The sequence below is a fragment of the Neolamprologus brichardi genome, chromosome 15 (genome assembly GCF_056152115.1).
Source record: "Neolamprologus brichardi isolate AB-2024 chromosome 15, ASM5615211v1, whole genome shotgun sequence".
NCBI classification, from domain to species: Eukaryota; Metazoa; Chordata; class Actinopteri; order Cichliformes; family Cichlidae; genus Neolamprologus; species Neolamprologus brichardi.
In genome coordinates this window covers 25,463,719-25,481,311 of record NC_142118.1, presented here as the reverse complement: position 1 = coordinate 25,481,311, position 17,593 = coordinate 25,463,719, and the positions used below count along the sequence as shown (strand labels likewise).

The window sequence follows — 17,593 nt, the reverse complement described above, 5'->3', positions numbered from 1 at the left end:
TTCTCTCCCTGTTATATCCAGAATTTAAAATCCTGCTCCTCACATACAAGGTCTTGTATAATCAGGCCCCATCTTATCTTAATGACCTTAGTACCATGTCACCCCATTAGAGCACTTCGCTCTCACACTGCAGTTTTACTTTTTGTTACTAGTATTAGTAACAAAAATTTAAAAGTAGAATGTGAGGCAGAGCCTTCAGTTTTCAGGCCCCTCTTCTGTGGAAGCAGCTTCCTGTTTGGATTCAGGCGACAGACACTATCTCTACTTTCAAGATTTGGCTTCAAACTTTCCTTTTTGCTAAAGCATATAGTTAGGGGTGGATTAGGTGACCTGAATCCTTAGTTATGCTGCAGTAGGTGTAGGCTGCTGGGGGATTCCAATGATGCACTGGGTGTTTCTTCTTCACTCACTATGTGTCAACAGACCTCTCTGCACTGAATCATATTTGTTATTAATCTCAGGTTCTCTTCCATAGCATGTCTTGCTCCTGTCTTCCTCCCCTGAGACTGGCTCTGCTGTAGGCTTCTTCCTGTTAAAAGGGAGTTTTCCTTCTCGCTGTTGCCAAAGTGCTTGCTCATAGTGGGTCATATGACTGTTGGGTTATCTCTGTATGTATTATTGTACGGTCTACCTCACCGCCTTGAGGCGACTGTTGTGATTTGGTGCTGTATGAACAAAATTAAACTGAATAATAATTTTCTAATTTTTGGGAAACAAACCAAAACAGTTGGAGAGTGTCTGACCTCACTGACTGTAAGCTGATCTGGGACCTGTGCACTGGAGCAATAGCTGTGAGTGAACCTGGACCAGCACACTCAGAATCAGGCTGGAAGACAAGAGACCTCTAAAGACCTGCTGAGGACAGACCAGGATCAAAGGAACCTGTATCCCAGTGCTTTAACCTGTGACCATAGCTAAGGGGAACATACACAGTCTTCATGGTTCTGACATGCTATCATGTGATCATACATGTGACCCCAGGTTTAAATGCTGCACAGAAACACAAGTGATGATGGTGGCAGTCATCATACCATCAGTTGTGAGGACAGCTGATGACATTACAGTTGATCAGACTTGGCTCGCTATGTGCTCAGAGGTTTTCTGCTGCAGCTCACTTCCTATTCTCTGCTTGCACACAGGAAGCTAAAGTCGCCTTAAAAAGCTGTTGTTGTGAGCTGATGATTGTCAGGCAGCTGATGATGACAAGCACGAGACTGTGAAGTTGGGCTGGGATCAGATTATCAGTTCCTTGGTTTGGACTGAGCAGCTGTCACATTCTTACCTGTGCAGGTGATCGGTGTGTCAGCGCATTCAGGTGATACTAAACATTATTAAAACAGGAACGCTGTGTGTGCATGTGTCCCCGTGTGTGTGTTTCTTTTAAACTTTATCTGATAGAAACAAGCTCAGATCTGAAAACGAAGCGCGCGTCTATGCGCGCGCACAGGTGACCCGCAGCGTGAGTGCGGAAGTGAGCGCAGTCAGTACCAGCTGTGCGTCGCGCTGTGTGCGGCGGTTCTGGTGTATTGTCGGTGATTTTCTAGATGGGTTGCTCCTTCTCAGCGGAGGCTCCGGACCGGCGGCCGGAGCAGGAGGAGGAAGAGGATGCGTTGCCGGTGAGTCTGAGCGCGGAGAACCGGGAGGCGATCAGGAGCAGTTGGAGGGAGATCCAGGAGGACATCAGCAGGGTGGGCGTCATCATGTTCGTCAGGTGAGTTCACGCGCGCTCCGCCGTCCTCTGTACCGTCACGCAGGTAGACGTTATGAAGGAGTGTTACGTCAGAGCAGGCATCCTTAACTACCGGTCATAAAGCCGTGTTGAGTTTGTTTAAGGGCGAGGGTCTCTCAGCTCGCAAATCTGATCTCCCACCAGCCCACAGGCACGACTGTGACGTCAATTCTGCGTAAATCGACGTTCAGTCAGAAAACAGTGGCTATTATCGTTTAGATGATCAGATTATTGTAAAAACTGCGGGTTTTTTTTTTAATGCTGCAAGGTTTGATTGACAGCTCATCACCAAACAGCGGGCATGCGCAGGTCTGAAAGACTTTCTGGTTCTGATGCAAGTGAGTGCCTCAGAGTAAGGTCAAGTGTCAAAGGTCACAGGAGATCATGTTCTGCTTTCTGGAGTCTGAGAAAACTGTGCATCGGTTAGACGAACCCTGACAGCAAGTGGGCTGTAGCTGGTTTGGTTGCTGTGCCTGAATTCGCGGTGGGTGGAGGTCCTCCTCTCCTCTGCAAGATGGAGCAGGGCCAGGCAGAGCCACAGTGTTTGGGCTGAGGTGTGCTGTTTACCTGCAGACTGATGTTACTGATGTTCATGCAAAGCAGGTGCAGCGAGCCGCTCTGCAGTCTCAGCCGCTCTCCGTGGTTTGTGCACAGCTGTCTGTTTTCGCCTTGTGTTTGTGTGTGAAACTTCACCTCAGCCCTCAGCACAGCACAGAGGACTGTGGGTAATGAGGACGTGACCTTTCTGCAGCTGCAGGTTCACTGACTGCCCTTTGTTAGCTTATCAGACATCAGAGCAGTGCTCACACCAACCATTTAACTCCACCCCAACCCTCTTCCAGGCTGTTTGAGACTCACCCGGAGTGCAAAGACGCCTTCTTCACCTTCAGAGACCTGAATGATGTGAACACCCTGAGGGCGAGCAAAGAGCTGAAAGCCCACGGCCTCAGGTTACACACACACACACACACACACACACACACACACACACACACACACACACACACACACACACACACACACACACACACACACACACACACACACACACACACTTTAAGTGAGAGCTGAGCAGTGTAACTGTGAGTGTGGGGAAAGTTTGTGACCAATCAGAAACAGGGACAGATGTGCTAACAGCTGATCAGCTGATTTCACAAATGACATAAAACACTAATATTAGTCAAATGAGGCGTCAAACATAAATACCACCTCTGTTGGACTTATAAATATAGTTCTTTTGAAGTCAGAAAGGATGTGAGGGTGGTGCTAATCTAATGTCATACACAATAACAAGAAGTAGATGTTGTTATCAGTCATAATGACTTGCGTCCATTTTTATCTCTGAAACTGAAACACTTTGTTAAACTGTGTGGGAGAGGAAATATAAAACTGTACTCTCACCTCTTGCTGTGACATTTTGTATGAGGGCTGCGATGAGGGCTCAAGATATATTTATTATTGTCTCTGATCAGTTTTATTGCAATCATACAGAAGCATGAAATTAACCTTTCATTTCATTAAAACACAGCCCAGAGGGCCGGTTAGCTGACAGCTAGCAGCAAAAGCTGCCTGTGACTCCTGCAGTGTCTCTGGTTTTAGCAGAGCCTCCTGCTGACTGGTTTTCTCCTCTGCTCTCTCTGCAGGATCATGTACATCATCGAGAAGACGGTCGCCAGGATCGACCAGGACGACCGTCTGGACCAGCTGATCCTGGATCTGGGCAGGAAGCATTACCAGTACAAAGCCCTGCCAAAATACTATGATGTCAGTGTGAAGCTGAACACAGTGGTGGAGATTTGTTTCCACTCAGCTGTGACATTAGTTCAGTCCACACTGGTCATCCTCAGCCGAGCCTGCTCACACACGTCTGGCAATTCTTCTCAATTTTCTGAGATTTAGGCAGATTGAAAGCTATAGGAGGGTTGTAGAAGATCTGGAAGAGTATTGTAGGACAGCTGTAGGAGGAATGTAGGAGGGTTGTGGAAGAGCTGGAGGAGGGTTGTAGGACAGCTGTAGGTGGACTGTAGGATGTACTAGGACTAGGGATGGGTATCGTTTAGGTTTTATCCGATACCGGTGCCAAACCGGTACTTTTGAAATGGTGCCGGTGCTTAAACGGTGCTTGAACCGGTACTTAAAGAATGGAGAACACAAACCTTGTCCAAACACCTCTTATGTTTTTATTTTTAGCAGTCTCTTTTTTTCTGCAAAATGATAACCAAATTAGCCTTTTCTGTTGATACAACATACCTCCTTTGGTTGGAACCGGTGCTTAAACAATGGAAAACACAAACTTTGTCCTAAAACCTCTCATGTTTAGCTGTTCTTTTTTGTAAAAAGATAACAATATTAGCCTTTTCTGCAGCTATAGGGCATACAGTGGCTTGCAAAAGTATTCGGCCCCCTTGAACTTTTCCACATTTTGTCACATTACAGCCACAAACATGAATCAATTTTATTGGAATTCCACGTGAAAGACCAATACAAAGTGGTGTACACTTGAGAAGTGGAATGAAAAATCATACATGATTCCAAACATTTTTTTACAAATAAATAACTGAAAAGTGGGGTGTGCGTAATTATTCAGCCCCCTGAGTCAGTACTTTGTAGAACTACCTTTTGCTGCAATTACAGCTGCCAGTCTTTTAGGGTATGTCTCTACCAGCTTTGCACATCTAGAGACTGAAATCCTTGCCCATTCTTCTTTGCAAAACAGCTCCAGCTCAGTCAGATTAGATGGACAGCGTTTGTGAACAGCAGTTTTCAGATCTTGCCACAGATTCTCAATTGGATTCAGATCTGGACTTTGACTGGGCCATTCTAACACATGGATATGTTTTGTTTTAAACCATTCCATTGTTGCCCTGGCTTTATGTTTAGGGTCGTTGTCCTGCTGGAAGGTGAACATCTGCCCCAGTCTCAAGTCTTTTGCAGACTCCAAGAGGTTTTCTTCCAAAATTGCCCTGTATTTCGCTCCATCCATCTTCCCATCAACTCTGACCAGCTTCCCTGTCCCTGCTGAAGAGAAGCACCCCCAGAGCATGATGCTGCCACCACCATATTTGACAGTGTGGATGGTGTGTTCAGAGTGATGTGCAGTGTTATTTTTCCGCCACACATAGCGTTTTGCATTTTGGCCAAAAAGTTCCATTTTGGTCTCATCTGACCAGAGCACCTTCTTCCACACGTTTGCTGTGTCCCCCACATGGCTTGTGGCAAACTGCAAACGGGACTTCTTATGGTTTTCTGTTAACAGTGGCTTTCTTCTTGCCACTCTTCCATAAAGGCCAACTTTGTGCAGTGCAATAATAATTGTCCTATGGACAGATTCCCCCACCTGAGCTGTAGATTTGTGCAGCTCGTCCAGAGTCACCATGGGCCTTGGCTGCATTTCTGATCAGCGCTCTCCTTGTTTGGCCTGTGAGATTAGGTGGACGGCCTTGTCTTGATAGGCTTACAGTTGTGCCATACTCCTTCCATTTCTGAATGATCGCTTGAACAGTGCTCCATGGGATGTTCAAGGCTCGGGAAATCTTTTTGTAGCATAAGCCTGCTTTAAATTTCTCAATAACTTTATCCTTGACCTGTCTGGTGTGTTCTTTGGACTTCATGGTGTTGTTGCTCCCAATATTCTCTTAGACAACCTCTGAGGCCGTCACAGAGCAGCTGTATTTGTACTGACATTAGATTACACACAGGTGCTCTCTATTTAGTCATTAGCACTCATCAGGCAATGTCTATGGGCAACTGAGTGCACTCAGACCAAAGGGGGCTGAATAATTACGCACACCCCACTTTTCAGTTATTTATTTTTAAAAAATGTTTGGAATCATGTATGATTTTCTTTCCACTTCTCACGTGTACACCACTTTGTATTGGTCTTTCACGTGGAATTCCAATAAAATTGATTCATGTTTGTGGCTGTAATGTGACAAAATGTGGAAAAATTCAAGGTTGCCAAATAGTTTTGCAAGCCATATGGTATCACTCTATCAAACAAGAAGACAGCCGCATGTAACTACGACGGTGTTTGCTAGTTCACCTTACATGCATTAATTTAATAACGTGGTTAGTCTACTCAACGTAAATTACACGCAAACAACATTAAGCCACTCACCCAGAGAAGAACGGCTGCTGCTGCCATCATCATCTGTCATAATTTCTGCTACACTGGCAGGGCTAGGGGCCAGGACTCTCCTCTTCGAGTTCTTGGGGAATGTTGCTAACTCCGGGTCCGATAACAGGCACCAAACCCATAGTAGATGTGCTCGATGTGAGGTTTTGCAGCAAGCTATCAATTACGGTGCATTTCTCGGCTTTTAAAAAAATGCTATGCGTCGCCAGGTGTTTCATCAGATTCGAGGCATTACCTCCTTTGCACAGTATCACCTTAAAGCACTTGTTGCAGGCTGCTGAGTTTGCATCTTTTGCTGTGAAGTACAGCAAGACTTTTGACTGCTTCACCTTGGACATTTTTAATCTGTAGCTCTGCTCTAAAAGAACGTACGTACCTGGGCCCGCCTACTATCCTTGGAAAGGTAAAATGATTGGCTAGAATCCAAAGTGTATGACATCTCAAGAAAAAAAAAGCACTGAAATGCGCTGCTTTTCGGTCTGGTTACTACTGTTTATGTCAGAACCGGTGCCATAATGGAACCAGATACCGGTAGCCATCCCTAACTAGGACTGTAGGAGGGTTGTAGGATGGTTGTATTGGAGATTATGTATCGGAATTTCAGGAGCAGGACCACGCCTCCAAACACGCTCCTTCCGTATAGGTTTCCCCAGTTCTGCAAGCTGATCATTCTCGTTTACGTGTAAACAGGGTCCATTCTTGGCGGTTTCCTTTAAACACAGCTTTCTCACAGGAGTAACATAATTTTACTCACCCTTCCATTCGCTACAATTGTCCTCTTGTCTGTCAGCGCATCAGATGAACAACTACTCAAGCTCTTCGTCCATCGCTTTTCCTCCGGCAATCCAAGAAACACACTGAACGCCACGGCTCGAGATCGAATGCTGAAGATCCTCTAGCAGTTTTCTCGCCACCCGACATATGGTCTGCCACGTCGATACATCCAGTCTTCATATCTCGGCTAAATTCAGTTATGAGGTAACGCCAGTTCTATATTCCACCGTATCAAATGCAGTACAGAGTTGCCAGGTTCCCAGCCTCTTCCCTCCTTCACAAAATTCTGTACCTAACTTCGGCACCGAGTTGCCAGGTTCCTTTATCCTCATTCGCAAAAGCAGCAGCAAGCAGCAGAGTTGCCAGTACTCCACCCCTCCGTAGTGAATGCAGCATGCTTTGGCACCGAGTTGCCAGGTTCCCAGCCCCTCATCCCTGCTTCGCAAAATTCTGCAGCAAACCTTGGCACCGGGTTGCTAGGCTCTTAGTCACTCATCCCTCCTTCGCAAATTCTGCTGTTAACCTCAGCACCGAGTTGCCAGGTTTCCAGCCTCTCATCCTTCCTTGGCTAAACTCTGCAGCATACGTCCACTCATCCTTCCTCTGCTAAACTCTGCAGCAAGCGTCGGCACCGAGTTGTCAGGTTTCCAGCCACTCATCTCTCCTTTGCAAAATTCTGTAGCAAACCTAGGCGCCAAGTTGCCAGGTTCCTTTATCCCTCATTCGCAAAAGCAGCAGCAGCTTTTCTACCATTGGGTTGGCAGTTCTCTGCATAGACAAAAAAAAAAAGCACTAGTTGCCAGTTCTCCATCCCTCCGTAGCAACTGCAGCATGCTTCGGCATTGAGTTGCCAGGTTCCCAGCCTCTCATCCCACTTCGGCTGAACTCTCCAGCAAACCTTGGCACTGGGTTGCCAGGCTCCTTTATCCCTCATTCGCAAAAGAAACAGCAAGCTTTTCTGCCATCGGGTTGCCAGTTCTCAGCGTAGACAAAATTAATTAATTAATTAATTTAATTAAACGGCCCCGGGTTGCCAGGTTTTCCTTCATCACCATTTGCAATGCAGCATCTAGCTTCCCTACTAATGAACTGCCAGTTTCTCTGCATCCATCATGGCAAAAAGCAGCATTAATCCTTCTAGTCCCGATACCAAGTTCTCAATTCTCATTTGCAAAATGGCCAGTTTCTTTGCATGGGGAAAAAAAAGGCACTGAGTTGCCAGGTTTGTCCTTTAACCCTTATTTACAAAAGCAGCCACATGCCTTCTACCAACGCCTTGCTGGTTTCCTTTGCCGGTCCTTCCCTCATATCCAATCGCACCAGCAAACTTTTCTATGAATGAGTCACCAGTTTCCCTTTCCCGTATCCCATATTGGCAAAATGCAGCAGCGTGCTTTTGGCACCGGGATGCCAGGTTCCCTTCCTCTATCACTCCTATGCAAATACAGTAGCAAGCTTCGGGACCGGGATGCCTGCTTCTCTTTTTCTATCCCTCCTATGCAAATACAGAAGCAAGCTTTGGCACCGAGATGCCAGCCTCTCTCCCTCTATCCCTCCTATCCTAATGCAGTAGCAAGCTTTGGCACCAGGATGTCAGCTTCTCTTCCTCTATCCCTCCTATGCAAATACAGTAACAAGATAAAGAAGAACCAGGCACAGAGTTGCTTGGTTCTTCTTTATCCCTCACTCGCATACTCAGGAGCAAGCTTTCCAATACAGAGTTGCCAGTTTCTCTGCATTTATCACAGCAAAAGCAGCAGTGAATCCTTCTACCACTGGGACGCCACCTTCTCCGCATCTAGCCCTTATATGCTAAGCAGCAGATGTTCCTTTCAGCACCAAAACTCCAGGTTCGCTGTCTCTATTCCTCATTTGCAAATGCAGAAAACGTTCTTTGCACCGAGATGCCAGGTTCCATTCCCTAAGTAGCTTACCTTTCCGTTACTGGATTGGCAGCTTCCGCCATCAATCACTCGCAAAAAACCCAAAACATTCCTTTCACCAGGATGCCAGTTTCTCCCTTTACATCCAGTCTTCCACAAGACGTAGCAGCAAACTGTTCTGGCACAGAGAACCATCTGTCATCTTTCCTGCCTTCGCAAAGCACGGACGAACCTTCGTGGCACTGGGATGCCAGGTTCTTTCCTCTATCGCTCCTTTTAAGACATCCAAACTGTGCCATGCGCATAATTCTTCATGACATCCCTTCACTTTTCACGTGCTTTCGCAAGCATTATCTAGCATCCACCCTCAACACAATCAGACTATGTTTAAACAGCTCATCATCTCCCACGAAGTTCAGTGGACTCGCCCTCTGCTCACGATTTTGGGGGTTATTATTATAGAAGACGACTTTCCTCTAATCAGTCGTTCAATTCATCAACCCTTCCCAAGCTGCCGCTGTCACTTCTGTTCATTTCAGAAATAAGCACAGTAGTTATCACTATCTTCTCTTCCTTTCTTTCATACATCCTCCGTTCCTGATCTGCCCATCGGGTGCATAGAGCAGTACAATGCGGCGGCTGTGCTGTTGACTAATTGGACACCCCCTCCACCTTTTTTTCTTCTTGCATGCCAAATATCCTTGGGCAACATACTAACCCCATGTTTGCCTACTGGTGGTGGTCAAAGGGCCCGGTGGCGCCAGTGTCCGGCAGCCTCGCCTCTGTCAGTGCACCCCAGGGCAGCTGTGGCTACAACGTAGCTTGCCATTGCCAGTGTGTGAATGTGTGTGTGAATGGGTGAATGACTGAATGCAGTGTAAAGTGCTTTGGGGTCCTTAGAGACTGAGTAAAGCGCTATACAAATGCAGGCCATTTACCTTATCTGAAGTACCTCCTTCTCTCACCCCAACCGGTCGCAGCAGATGGCCGCCCCTCCCTGAGCCTGGTTCTGCCGGAGGTTTCTTCCTGTTAAAAGGGAGTTTTTCCTTCCCACTGTCGCCAAAGTGCTTGCTCATAGGGGGTCATATGATTGTTGGGCTTTTCTCTGTATCTATGAAGCGCCTTGAGGCGACATTTGTTGTGATTTGGTGCTATATAAATAAAATTGAATTGAATTGAATTAAATTGAAGTAATTAACCAGCTAAGCACCCCCTCTCCATCCTCTGCTCAAAGACAATCTCACGCAAGTCTTATGAACCTCCAAGCCTCACCTCAAATCTCGAAATCCAGCATACTTCTCTGTAACAACTTTAGTTCAAAGTCAAGCATGTCACTACCTGATTGAGGGTTCCCCTCATTCACCCATTAAGATTTCCGTTGTTCTCAATTTCCTTTGACCTCTTCTCCTGCCGATACTTCCTAATTGTCCGAGCTGATCCACTCCACTCCATGGAATCTTTGACTACCTTATCGAGAGCTGTTCAGCTTTGCTAGCCTGCGACCAGTTATTTTCCTCTTCTTTGGGTGGCGAGGCCACTCGGCGTTCGCTCTCCCTACACTTGCCTCTGTCCTGTTCTCCTTCTCTCACCCCAACCGGTCACGGCAGTTGGCTGCCCCTCCCTGAGCCTGGTTCTGCCAGAGGTTTCTTCCTGTTAAAAGGAAGTTTTTCCTTCCCACTGTCGCCAAAGCGCTTGCTCATAGGGGGGGTCATACAATTGTTGGGTTTTTCCTCTAGACATCATTGTAGAGTCTCGAGGCATCTGTCACCGTGGTTCAGTGGCATATAAATAAGTTGAATTGAAAATTAAATTATTCTCGCTGAGGTCGTCGACCCTCGTAACGCACAGTTGTTACCATTTTCAGGGGATGCCTTCTTTGGGGATCTGCCAGGCCCAGGAGCCATCGCCAGTCCCCTTCGAGACCTTCCACAAACCGCAGCTCAATTCATGTCAAAGCATTCACTTTTACCTACTAAAACGCTGTCAAACCTAAAATGAGGACGTACGCCCAGCTAGTGAATTGGAGATTATGTATCGGAATTTCAGGAGCAGGACCACGCCTCCAAACATGCTCCTTCCGGCTGTCATCTATATAGGTTCCCCCAGTTCTGCAAGCTGATCATTCTCGTTTACGTGCCCCACCCTCCCTCCCTCCTTGTTCTCCATTCTTTAACTTCTTCACTTCTATTTATTACATGGGGATCTGCCAGGCCCGCGAACCATCGCCAGTCCCCTTTGAGGCCTTCCCCAAACTGCAGCTCAATTTATGTCAAAGCATTCACTTTTACTTACTAAAACGCTGTCAAACCTGTAATGAGGACATGGGCCGAGCTAGTGAATGATGGTTGTAGAATAGCTGTATTACAGCTGTAGGAGAGTTGTAGGACGGCTGTAGGAGGGTCACAAGATGGCTGTATAACAGCTATAGGACGGTTGTAGAATGGGTGTAGGATGGGTGTATAGCAGCTGTAGGACGGGTGTAGGAGGACTGTACGAGGGTTGTAGGAGGACTCTAGGACAGCTGTTGGATGGCTGTAGGATAACTGTAGTAGGGTTGTAGGACGTCTTGATGCATGCTCAATCATCCAGGTAAGTAAATCTCCAAAAGTTGATCCTGTTCATCTGGACGTAGCGTTTTGTGGGAGAAACGTTTCGTCACTCATCCAACTGACTTCTTCAGTCTCAGCTGACTCCAGGTTTCCCAAATCTTATAAACCGTACATTGCATGATGACTGAAACCAGCCCACTGAAGGAACAATGGGCTGGGAGGTCAGTTCCTTAATCTTAATTATGCAAATTCTCATGACCATTGATCAACAACCACTGACCAAAACCCACTGATCAATGGCCATGAGTACCATTTACAGAGAGTTGGGGAATGGCTGCAATCACTGCATTGTAAGATGGCGAAAGATGGACCCTTAGGCCCCCTCCTTGATTCAGAGATGGTTTTTCCCTTTTCACGTAAATGGCCTCCTTGACACCGCGCTCAACCAGCGTTCCTCCTTGTCCAAGATGTGTACCTTCTCATCATTGAAAAAGTGTCCACTGGCCTGTAGGTGTAAATAAACTGCAGAGTCCTGGCCTGACGAGGTAGCTCTTCTGTGTTGTGCCATCCGCTTCACCAGAGGTTGTTTGGTTTTCCTGATGTATAAATCCTGGCAATCCTCCTGGCACTTAACAGCGTACACCATGTTACTCTGTTTGTGTTGGGGGACCCAATTCTTGGGGTGGACCAATTTTTGGCACAGCGTGTTTTGGGGTTTAAAAGCCACAGAGACCCGGTGTTTAGAAAAAATGCATCTCAACTGCTCCGATACTCCTGACACATACGGGATTGCTGCGGCTTTTCGCTTAGGCAGCGGTTGTCCTTCTCTCCTGGATCAGCTGGAGCTTTCTTTTGGCGCCTTCCCAGCTTTGACAAAAGTCCAGCTGGGATAACCACATTTACTCAGGGCCTTCTTGATGTGCTGTTCTTCGGCTTCCCTTGCTGCTGTGTCTGTGGTGATTGTGTTCGCTCTGTGTTGTTCGCTCAGTGTTGTAAAGATTAAGGAACTGACCTCCCAGGCCATTGTTCCTTCAGGGGGCTGGTTTCATTTATTATACAACGTACTGTTTATAAGATTGGGGAAACCTGCAATCAGCTGAGACACTTGGATGAGTGACGAAATGTTTCTTCCACAAAATGCTACATCCAGATGAATAGAATCAACTTTTGGAGGGTTGTAGGACAGTTGTAGGAGGACTGTAGGACTTTTCTAAGATGGCTCTAGGAGAGTTGTAAGAAGGTTGTAGGAGGGCTCGGGTGGAGAAAGGCCTTTTTTTTCTGGTTTATCTTGTCACGCTCTGTGGAAGCACCAAACTTCTCTACTCTTAACTCCACCCACCCAGAGCTGCATGTGTTTGCTCATCAAAAAAAACCCTTTCTCTGTCTGTCCAGCTCATGGGGGAAGAGTTCATCCACGCAATCCATCCAGTCCTGCAGGAGCGCTGGACTTCAGACCTGGAGGAGGCCTGGAAGGTAAACAGAGATGACGTTTACGGAGCAAGCAGAGAAAAGTTAACCTCATCATACAGATGATGATTAAACATGCGATTTATTGCTTCAAGAACCTGAACATATAAACAACCAGAGGAGAAACAGATGCGATCTCTGCTGAAGCCTGAAGCTGACGGTGGCCTCAAAAAAAACTGCAAATCAGAATGAAGAGCCTGTTTTCTTTTCATTGGCCAACTTCTGAAAGCCTGTAGAGGGGCTGTCTGTATCTGTCATGAAAGAAGAGAAAGACATTTTAAATAAGGCAGGCTTTACATTCAGTCCACAGTGTTCTCAGTCAGGCTCTGGACTTGTTCTGTCCTGTTCCCTTTCAGTCGATTCACTTGGTACAACACATAAGTATGGGATATCACGCCCTCGCGTGTCCTGGCTGAAGAAACGGAAGCTCTGCGCGACATCATCCCCAGACGTCAGCCCAAGCCCAAGCCCGCAGCTAGCTCTCACAGGCCCGCCGCTCCTCTGCTGACTGGCAAGAGACCGGCGCCCACTGCTGAAGTGGGTGTGCCGCCAGCGAGAGCACATCCTCTGGCCCGAGCTCCACGCCAGTTGGCCTGGAGCAAAGGCCCACCCTCGGGCTCCCGACGGGACCCGACGCCCAGGAGGAAGAAGCCTCAGCCCTCCTAGCTGTGGTTTCGAGTGGAGAAGGGGTCCAGCAGCAGGGAGACGCTGCTTTTACCCCTCTGTTGCCGCCCAAGAGGTGCCGCTTAAGTTTTGTTCAGGTTGTCAGCCCCAGAAGGCACTGCACTTTCCTAACACTGTCTCCCAAGCACAAAACCCCTGCACACAAAATGCCTCAGGTAACTCCCTGTTCAGGTGTGTTAAATGTTCAGGTGACCACATCGAGTGTTCCCGCTGTTTTTCATTGTTGTGCCCCAGAAAAGGTGCCTCCAATAAAATGTATGAATGTACATGTTTCCATGTTACAATCAGTAAAGAGTGTTGTTTATTCTCAAACAATCACAAATGCTCAGCCTGCAGGCAAAATGAGCCAGGTCAGGCAGGTGATGCAGTCCCTTGCAGACACACTGGGGGTCGACACTGACCCGCCGACGGTGCAGCAGGTCAGCCGGCTGGCTGCTCACTTCCCTCAGTGGCGCGCTTGCGCCCCCTCTCCGTGGGTGCTGCGAACCGTTGCCATGGGTTACCGGTTGCAGTTCCGGGTCAAGCCTCGTTTCCAAAGAGTCGTAAACACGACTGTCAACACCGAGGCGGCCATGATACTCAGAGAGGAAATATAGGCGCTATTGCAGAAAAGAGCGATACGAGTGGTCCCCGCTTCGGAGACAGACAAAGGTTGGTACAGCCGTTATTTTGTTGTTCCGAAAAAAAGGGGGAGGGCTTCATCCCATCCTAGACCTGCGAGTCTTGAACACGTATCTACGAACGTACAGGTTCAAGATGCTAACACTCAGACAGCTCTTTAATGCAGTCGGCCCGGGAGATTGGTTTGCAACAAGCGATCTAACAGATGCTTATTTTCATGTGGTTATACACCCGAAACACAGGCAGTTTCTGAGGTTTGCATTCGAGGGCGTAGCCTACGAATACCTAGTGCTGCCGTTCGGGCTGTCGCTCGCTCCTCGCACCTTTACGAAATGTGCCGAGGCAGCACTAGCGCCCCTCAGAGAGAGGCATCCGCATCTTAGCCTACCTAGACGACTGGGCTCTTGTAGCTTGCTCCAGAGAGCAGGCGGAGACACAGCTATCGCTGGTTCTGTCACACATTCAGACACTGGGGTTCTCTGTGAACTTTCAAAAGATCTCGCTAATCCCGAGTCAGCAGATTACTTTTCTCGGTTTGGAAATATGCTCGCTTTCCAGCCGCGCACGTTTGTCGGAGCACAGAGTGGCCGCGTTTCATCGCTGCCTCACTCAGTTTCAGCTGGGACGCAGACTGCGTTTCCAGACGATATTAAGCTTGTTGGGCATGATGGCATCTATGATCGCCGTAGTGCCACTTGGACTGTTAAAAATGAGAGCGTTTCAAAGCTGGACTCTCTCTCACCGTTTGTGTGCATCGCTTCACCTCCGGAGGAGGCTGCCGGTAACCTCGTCTTGCATACTAGCTCTCCGTCCTTGAAGGGAGCCCAGGCTGCTGCATCAGGGCTCTCGGATTGTGAGGGTGTTGTTTTGCAAGGTGGTGTCCACAGATGCTTCCCTAAGAGAGTGGGGAGCGCTGTGCCAGTGTGCATCAGTGAGAGGGATCTGGTCCGCAGCCCAGCGCCAGCTGCACATAAACCACTTAGAGCTGTTAGCAGTGTTCTTAGCTCTAAAGTATTTCCGTCTGAACCTGGGGCCGGACCTTCTCTCCAGGGGGGGTCCTCTGGTGAGAGAATGGAGGTTACACCCTTTAATAGTGGCTCAGATTTGGGCTCTATTTGCAAGGCGCAAATAGATCTTTTTGCTTCCAGGGTAAATACTCACCGCCCCCTGTTCTTCTCCATAATCGACCACGATGCACCCTTGGGCTTGGACGCGCTAGCGCACCAATGGCCAGACGTGCTCCTGTATGCATTTCCCCCAGTGGAAATGATATCTCCAGTTCTAGAGAGAGTGCGTCGCATTCCCTCTCTCTGATTCTAGTGGCCCCTTGGTGGCCCACAAGGTCGTGGTATGCAGAGATAATCAGCCTCCTAGCAGCGAGTCCTTGGCAGCTCCCTCTCCGCAGGGATCTCCTCTCTCAGGCGTGAGGAGAAGTGTTTCATCTGCGCCCAGATCTGTGGCGCCTTCATGCTTACCTGCTGAGAGGTTAAACTTGATTGCTAAGGGTTTGCCACCTAGTGTGATAGCGACAATTCAGAGCGCTAGCGCGTCATCTACTACAGGCTTGTACGCTTACAAATGGCGAGCCTTCGAGCAATGGTGCCAGGACCGCCACACTCTCCCATTTTAGTGCTCTGTTGTGGATGTTTTGACATTCCTGCAGGAGCTGCTGGATAAGGGCCTTTCATTTTCGACAATTAAGGTTTATTTAGCAGCTATATCTGCTTGTCATATTGGCTTTGACGGGGTGACACCAGGTGCACATCTCCTCGCCATACATTTTCTGAAAGGAGTTCGCCGGCTGAGGCCCGTGCTTAAGTCCAGTGTCCCTACTTGGGACTTGTCTTTGGTGCTGGAGGCCTTTTGTAGCCCCGTTTGAACCCATTGAGTCTGTGGATATGAAATTTCTTTCATATAAGACTGCATTACTTCTCGCTTTGGCTTCGGCAAAGCGAGTGGGTGACCTTCATGCGCTGTCTGTGCATCCCTCCTGCACACAGTTCTCTCCTGATGGCCACAAGGTCGTATTGCGTCCAAATGCTGCCTATTTTCCCAAGATCATGCCTGCATCTTACAGCTCAATGGAGTTTGAGTTGCTGAGCTTTTGCTCCCCTCCTTTTGCATCTGACGAGCAGAGGAGGATGCATTCTCTTTGTCCAGTTCGTGTGCTACGCACCTACATTGAGCGCACTCAGAATGTGCATTTATGTGACCAGCTGTTTGTCTGCTTCGCTAATCCAAATGGAGCTCTGTCCAAACAGAGGCTGTCCCACTGGATTATAGAAGCTATCTCACTGGCATACGGCACCAGATGTCTTGCTTTGCCCCACGGGGTGAGAGCTTATTCCACCAGGGAAAAACAGCAAGAAATGAATTAAGCAGAAAAAATGAACAAAAAAAAGTTTAACAAAGAAAAGTTTAATCTTTAATCTGTTGTTACCTGTTGTCCACCTGGCCCTTAATTACTAGCATTTAAACGTTATAAAAAAGGGAAATACATTTCATCATTTACTCTGGAGAAATAGTTTACTGCTTTATAAGAAAGCTCTCCGTGAAGCTAAAATATCTTGCTATTCATCACTGATTGAAGAAAATAAGAACAACCCTAGGTTTCTCTTAGGCACTGTAGCCAGGCTGACAAACAGTCAGAGCACTGTTGAGCCAACCATTCCTTCTCACAAGCCAACCAGTCACTGCAGATGGTCGCCCCTCCCCGAACCTGGTTCTGCTGTTGGTTTGTTCCTGTTAAAAGGAAGTTTTTCCTTCCCACTGTCACCAAAATGCTTGCTCATAGGGGGTTATATGACTGTAAGGTCTAACTTAAAATATAAAGCACCTTGAGGTGACTGCTATTGTGATTTGGCGCTGTATAATTAAAATTAAATCCGTCTTTTCTTTGCCACAGGACCTTAGCCCTGATGTTCTATGTTTTAGCTCTACTTTTTGGTTGGTTGTGCTGAACTGTCTCTGGGTCACCTTTGTGCTGCCTGCAAAGATGGATAGAGCAGTCATAACATCACCATGCTGGCAACAAAGACAGTCTGGCTGTGACGAGCTTCCTCTGATCTGACCTTTCTGAGAAAATGAAAGAAACTCGTGGAAATAAAGAAACAGAAAATTAACTGTTCATATTCCAGAGAGTTTTGCATAAATGAAGATGTCAGTTTGTTGGAATGACCTCAGCTGATGATTGGACTGTAAATATCAGCAGCAGGTTTAACGCGGTCCTCTCAAACCTGCTGTAACAGGACCAGGCTCATGTTTGAATGTTTATCTGCAGTCCTGTTTACCTCATTTACCTGCACAGTTCAGCTTGCTTGGGCCTGCAGACTCATGCTGCCCCCTGCTGGTCATCGACCAAACCCTGCCATCTGTGTTGACCCTTTTTTTACGACTCTTCTCTTTCCTGCAGACTCTGTTCCTGTACATCACTCGCACCATGAAGAAAGGCTACCAGCAGGCCCAGAGGAGCCACAGCAGCAGCTGAGAGCAGCTCGTCTCATCACGTGGCTTCAGCAGCTCAGCACTGAGTCTTTAAATGACAAGTTGTGTGGTGAAAATGTTGTTTTTAGCTCTCATGTGTAACTGTATGAATGTTTAACAGCTCTGAGCTGTGGGCTTTTATTTTGAAAGTGAATAAACATCATGTGACTTTTTACACGACGAGGAGATCTTTTATGCGCCTGTTTGCACACGATCTGAGAATGAACGTCCTCTGGGCATGATCACCTTTGACCTCAGCCACACATCG

General features: G+C 47.5%; 1 protein-coding gene and 1 pseudogene across 2 annotated transcripts; one reads left to right on the top strand and one right to left on the bottom strand.

The window, feature by feature from the left end:
* LOC102782143 (NACHT, LRR and PYD domains-containing protein 3-like) overlaps nt 1–17,593 on the bottom strand; it is a 305,914-nt pseudogene that overhangs the window by 225,688 nt on the left and 62,633 nt on the right.
* Nucleotides 1,478–17,500, top strand: xgb (x globin). Of its 2 annotated transcripts, none has more exons than XM_035908983.1 (5): nt 1,478–1,711; nt 2,572–2,679; nt 3,373–3,465; nt 12,463–12,543; nt 17,255–17,500. In XM_035908983.1, exons 1-5 carry the CDS (start codon nt 1,545–1,547, stop codon nt 17,283–17,285), a joined length of 480 nt encoding a protein of 159 aa, XP_035764876.1. In that variant the 5' UTR covers nt 1,478–1,544; the 3' UTR covers nt 17,286–17,500. The 2 variants fall into 2 exon arrangements, with proteins under 2 accessions (XP_035764876.1, XP_006793470.1); XM_006793407.2 differs by having other exon boundaries at nt 3,373–3,493.

Excerpts from the sequence above, each read along its gene's own strand:
- xgb (XM_006793407.2), top strand. The coding sequence starts at position 1,545 with ATGGGTTGCTCCTTCTCAGCGGAGGCTCCGGACCGGCGGCCGGAGCAG. Across the intron at positions 1,712-2,571 it reads GGCGTCATCATGTTCGTCAG|GCTGTTTGAGACTCACCCGG; the intron begins GTGAGTTCACGC and ends ACCCTCTTCCAG. Across the intron at positions 2,680-3,372 it reads CTGAAAGCCCACGGCCTCAG|GATCATGTACATCATCGAGA; the intron begins GTTACACACACA and ends CTCTCTCTGCAG.